This window comes from Ruditapes philippinarum, unplaced genomic scaffold (genome assembly GCF_026571515.1).
Source record: "Ruditapes philippinarum isolate M1 unplaced genomic scaffold, ASM2657151v2 ctg3967_1_1_1_1, whole genome shotgun sequence".
Lineage (NCBI taxonomy): Eukaryota > Metazoa > Mollusca > Bivalvia > Venerida > Veneridae > Ruditapes > Ruditapes philippinarum.
The window spans coordinates 1-6,259 of record NW_026851649.1 but is presented as its reverse complement, the minus strand read 5'-3'; the positions used below and the strand labels follow the sequence as shown (position 1 = coordinate 6,259).

The 6,259-nt window shown below is 35.0% G+C and overlaps 1 protein-coding gene across 1 annotated transcript; it reads right to left on the bottom strand.

Annotated features, from left to right (window-relative positions):
- Positions 1–842: 842 nt before the first annotated feature.
- On the bottom strand, positions 843–3,049 carry LOC132732753 (syntaxin-like). Its single transcript, XM_060719290.1, has one exon. It carries the CDS (start codon positions 2,679–2,681, stop codon positions 1,779–1,781), a length of 903 nt encoding a protein of 300 aa, XP_060575273.1. The 5' UTR covers positions 2,682–3,049; the 3' UTR covers positions 843–1,778.
- Positions 3,050–6,259: the final 3,210 nt, after the last annotated feature.

Genomic DNA, 6,259 nt, shown 5'->3' with positions numbered 1-6,259 from the left:
TGAGCCACGCCATCACAAAACCAACATATTGCGTTTTCAACCAGCATGGATCCAGACCACCCTGCGCATCTGTGCTGGATCCATGCTGTTTGCTTACAAACCCTATTACAAGTAGAGAAATTGATTGCAAACAGCATGGATTCTGATCAGACTGCGCTGCGCAAACGCACTATGTTGGTTTTGTCATGGCGCAGCTCAAATATATTATTAAGAGTGTTAAATTTTCAAAGCACATGTTCCTTGTTTGGAGGGGTGTTAATTGTTAACTGTGTTTAACTTAAAAAAAACAAAAACAACATGATTCATGCATGGGATAAGTCAAATGAAATAAATGACTCTTGTTAATTTAGTTTTGCATGATAAAGAGGCTAAATAAAGGCTTTGTATTTTGCTAAAAACTAAAACTAGTTGCTAAAACTTGACAGTTTTATCTTTAGAATTTTTCAAAAAAAAATAATAAAAGAATGGAAGATTTCCTCCAAACAGCTCAACTTAATAAGTTACATATGACTTTTCTTGAAAACTGATGATAAATGCGAATAATATCTTCTATAAGGTTGCATTTATAGTATTTATTGATTACTTGATTTAACCTTAAAAAAAGAAATCAAAATCAAGTTGGTTTGTACTTTATTAGTCCCCTACCGGTTTACCGGAGGGGACTTAAGGTTTACCCTCCGTCCGTCTGTCTGTCCGCATTACCGAATAAGGAAAGGGGGCAATCTAACTGTAAACAGAACAAAAGAGAACAATAGAGTTCATTCCCTAACAATAGAGTTCATTCCCTAACAATAGAGTAAGGGGCCATTGGCCCTTTATTAAACAATAGAAAATAACAAATGAAATGGCCCCTTATTCCATTTCGGCCGGATGTCCGTCTGTCTGTCTGTCTGTCCGTCAGTCCGTCCGTCCACAAAACTGGATCCCGCGATAACTTGAAAAGTACTGAAAATATTTTTATGAAACTTGATATATAGATAGATGGCAGTATGGAGATTATGCACGTCTTTTTCTTTTCTTCCTATGTTGAAAATTCTGGTTGTTATGGCAACAAATAGACTGAAAATATGGCAAATTTTACACATAAACTGGATCCAGAGTTAACGCAAAAAGTAATAGAAATATTTTTATGAAACTTTTTTACATGGGTAGATGGCAGTCTGGAGATTATGCACGTCTTTTTCTTTTCTTCCTATGTTGAAAATTCTGGTTGCTATGGCAACACATAGACTGAAAATATGGCAAATTTTACACATAAACTGAATCCAGTGATAACTCAAAAAGTACTGGAAATATTTTTATGAAACTTGACTTATGGGTAGATGGCAGTCTTGAGATTATGCATGTCTTATCTGTTCTTCCTATATTGAAAAAATATTGGTTGCCTTGGCAACAAATAGGCTTAAATCATGGCAAATATAACAATATTTGTGATAAGTCAAAAAGAGCTGAAATTTTTTATGAAATTGCATCTTTAATTCAAGAGTTATCTCCTCTTTAAGAATTTTGCTTTTAATAATGTTATATTTTGGTAACAGGGATGTTTCAAATATTAACTTAGAGTGTCCTTCAGTCCGTCTGTCTGTCTGTTCATAAAAACTGTTTCCTGTGATCACTTTTAAAGAACTTTTCCAATAAATGGCCCTTCAGAATGTTGATGGGGTTATAACCGGTAGGGGACTTATGGATTGCTTGCAATACTATGATAATTGCTTGTTTACACTTCTTTTTGTTTAATAATTTATGTTCAAACACATATTTGCTATCTATCGGTTAATTTAATCTGTTTGAGAAGTAATCACTATGACAACAAGAAGTACAGTAACGGCTAATATAGCCACTAAAACACCCACACAATATATTTTATGTTTCCTCGTAATTTTCTGGTATTTCTTTGCTTGCTTTAATCCAACATTTGCTTCCTGCACATAGTCCACACTGTTCTCCACATGTTTCTCTATGGTATCAATTTTTTCCCCTTGCTCTTTTAATAAACTATTAACTTCTTTAAATAGTTGATTCACTTGAATCACGCTTTCTTCAACTTTCTTTATCTGCTTATCTCTAGCCTTGATTTCACGTAGTTCTGCTTTTGCATCCTCGGCCTGGACAAAATAATCACCTAGGAACTCTGCAGGTAATGGGGAGTGGGTTTTGTCATGGTCGTCATGGTGATCATCATCATGTCCTGTCATTATGTCGTACTCCCTCTGATGTAATTTTTGGGTCTTTTCTATATAATCTACTTGTGCCGCTCTGAAATCATTTCTCGCTTTTGTTAAATCACTTTCTAATTTGTTTAGATGATTCTTAATCACAATTTCGTGAGACTTTTGCATCTGCATCTGAACCACCTCTGCTCGATATTCACTTATTTCTTTCTGTATCGCAGCCGATGTATTGAATATTACATCAGACGATCTTTCGAGCCGCACAACTTCGTTGTGATCTAATAATGGATTTGCTATGATGTCTTTTTGCAGGTGCTCTAAATGTTCTACGTCATTTGTTATTGCGATTATCTTTTTACTTATTTGTGTCACTTTATGGAGACATAAGTCAAGTTGTATTTCAGAGTTTGAATAACGTGCGACAATTTTACCTCCTTCTGTCTGGTGGTTGTCATTCTTGCAAAATTGTTCATGTTTTTCCTGTAACTCTTTCAGTCTGTCTCGTACCATTTTGTTTGAGTAATATCTTCAACAATTGAAGCATTCCCTTCAAATCTATACAATAAGAAAAAATGGAAATATACACCCAACATAAAAGACCTGTAGCTGAATAGATCAGATATGTAGCAATGTGTATAAGGCCCCTTCAAAACTTAAATATACATATTGCCTGAGGGGTCTGATAATGACGTTTGAAAATTAATCCTGGAAGAAAAAAAAACAAACAAACAAACAAACAAAAAAAAACTCAAATTTATAAGTTATTGTGTATCAAATCATTCAAACATATGCCATTTAATAACCTACTTTGTAAGAATAATATTTGAAAGTTGCTTTGGGAACTATATGTAAGAATGCTGTAATAACATAATTATGATAAATCATAGTAACTTTGTTTATATTTTGGTATACATTGTAATCTTTCAAACTTAAATATAGAAATTAACATATTGTTTTTTAGCTCACCTGAGCTTGCTCAGGGTGAGCTTTTAGGATCGGTGAATGTCCGTCGTCCGTCGTCCGTCGTCCGTCCGGCCGTCCACAATTACTTGTGAACACTCTAGCGGTCGCATTTTTGCCTCAATCATCATCAAACTTGGTCAGGATGCTTATCTAGTTGAAAGCTCGGATGAGTTCGAACATGGGTCATCTCGGATGAAAAACTAGGTCACAAGAGCTAAAAATAGAAAAACCTTGTGAACACTCTAGAGGTCACATTTTTGACCCAATCATCATCAAACTTGGTCAGGATGTTTGTCTAGGTGATAGCTTGGATGAGTTCGAACATGGGTCATCTCGGATGAAAAAGTAGGTCACAGGAGCTATAAATAGAAAAACCTTGTGAACACTCTAGTGGTCACATTTTTGAACCAATCATCATCAAACTTGGTCAGAATGCTTGTCTAGTCAATTGCTTGGATGAGTTCGAACATGGGTCATCTCTGATGAAAAACTAGGTCACAGGAGCTAAAAATAGAAAAACCTTGTGAACACTCTAGTGGTCACATTTTTGACCCAATCATCATCAAACTTTGTCAGGATGCTTGTTTAGATAATAGCTCGGATGAGTTCGAATATGGGTCATCTCGGATGAAAAACTAGGTCACCGGAGCTATAAATAGAAAAAACCTTGTGAACACTCTAGTGGTCACATTTTTGCATCAATCATCATCAAACTTGGTCAGGATGCTTATCTAGTTGATAGCTTGGATGAGTTCGAACATGGGTCATCTCGGATGAAAAAGTAGGTCACCAGAGCTAAAAAATAGAAAAACCTTGTTAACACTTTAGCGGTCACATTTTTGCATCAATCATCATCAAACTTGATCAAGATGCTTGTCTAGGTGATAGCTCGGATGAGTTCGAAACATGGGTCATCTCGGATGAAAAACTAGGTCACAGGAGCTAAAAATAGAAAAACCTTGTTAACACTCTAGTGGTCACAATTTTGACTCAATTGTCATCAAACTTGGTCAGGAAACTTGTCTAGGTCATTGCTGGGAATAAATCGAACATGGGACATTTCGGATGAAAAACTAGGTCACAGGAGCTAAAAATAGAAAAAATCTTGTTAACACTCTAGTGGCTACTGTTGTGATCCAAATATTCTGTTAATTGGTCTGAAAGTTTGTTTTGATGATTTCTAAGTCAAGATCGAACATGGGTCATCTTGGATGAAAAACTAGGTCACACCGCCCAAATATGGAAAAACCTTGTTAACATTCTAGTGGTCACATTTTCGACTCAATTATCATCAAACTTGGTCAGGATGTTTGTCTAGGTAATTGCTTGGATGAGTTCGAAATCGCATGTGAAACTAGGTCACCGGAGCTAAAAATAGAAAAATCTTGTTAACACTCTAGTTGCTACTATTTTGATCCAAGTATCCTGGAAATTGGTCTGAAAGTTTGTTTTGATGATTTCTAGGTCAAGTTTGAATATGTGTCACCTGGGTAAAAAACTAGGTCGCACTGCTCAAATATGGATAATCCTTGTTAACACTGTAGTGGTCACATTTTTGACTCACCTGTCATGAGACTTGGTCAGAATGCTTGTCTAGGTAATTGTTTGGATGAGTTTGATAATTCAGGTGAGCGATCTAGGGCCATCATGGCCCTCTTGTTTATAATTGGTCGCTCACAGAGAAATTGGTAAAATTACTGATCTAAGTTATCAAGGAAAGCCTGACCAACTAAAATTAAGTTACGGTATATCACATAATTACCTGACTCGCAAACAAACATGACTTTTTAAAACCAATTTTTTTAACTGTCCTTAAATATAATTTCCTTGATAAATACATAGGCATATCAAATTTAACTTAATATTTTACTTGACATCTTTAATGTTTGCATGGTGACCTAAAATATTTCCTTTAAAAAAGGTGGAAACACCCAGGTCCATAAAATTCTGTTATATATACATGTATGATATGAAAAGTCGTAAAGTTTTCATACTTTAAATTTCTGCATTTTAAGAATTGACAAATATAAACCTTGCAAGATCATTCTCAAACTGTTCTCTTTAAAGCAGCTTATCCCCTGATGAGTGAAATGAATCATAAACTTTTCAATTTAATACACTAATCATCAACTCAAAAAACTCAGGAAAATTTCTATAAATATCCTTTGTAATTTATAATAAAGGTAATTTTCACTGAGTGGAGCAGTCTTTTTATTAGTCCCCTACCGGTTTACCGGAGGGGACTTTAGGTTTACCCTCCGTCCGTCTGTCTGTCTGTCCGTCTGTCCGTCCGTCCGTCTGTCTGTCAGTCCGTCAGTCCGTCCGTCCACAAAACTGGATCCCGCAATAACTTGAAAAGTACTGAAAATATTTTTATGAAACTTGATATATGGATAGATGGCAGTATGGAGATTATGCACGTCTTTTTTTTTCATCCTATGTAGAAATTCTGGTTGCTTTCTGGTTGCTATGGCAACAAATAGGCTTAAAATATGGCAAATTTTACACGTAAACTGGATCCAGTGATAACGCAAAAAGTACTGGAAATATTTTTATGAAACTTGAAATATGGGTAGATGGCAGTCTGGAGATTATGCACGTCTTTTTCTTTTCTTCCTATGTTGAAAATTCTGGTTGCTATGGCAACAAATAAACTGAAAATATGGCAAATTTTACATATAAACTGGATCCTGTGTTAACGCAAAAAGTAATAGAAATATTTTTATGAAACTTGTAATATGGGTAGATGGCAGTCTGGAGATTATGCACGTCTTTTTCTTTTCTTCCTATGTTGAAAATTCTGGTTGCTATGGCAACACATAGACTGAAAATATGGCAAATTTTACACATACACTGAATCCAGTGATAACTCAAAAAGTACTGGAAATATTTTTATGAAACTTGACATATGGGTAGATGGCAGTCTTGAGATTATGCATGTCTTATCTGTTCTCCCTATTTTGAAAAAATATTGGTTGCGTTGGCAACAAATAGGCTTAAAACATGGCAAATATAACATTATTTGTGATTAGTCAAAAAGAGCTGAAATTTTTTTATGAAATTGCATCTTTAATTCAAGAGTTATCTCCTCTTTAAGAATTTTTTGCTTTTAAAAATGTTATATT

What these genes read in the sequence shown, in the direction of transcription:
- LOC132732753 (XM_060719290.1), bottom strand. Translation starts at nt 2,681, where the DNA reads ATGGTACGAGACAGACTGAAAGAGTTACAGGAAAAACATGAACAATTT.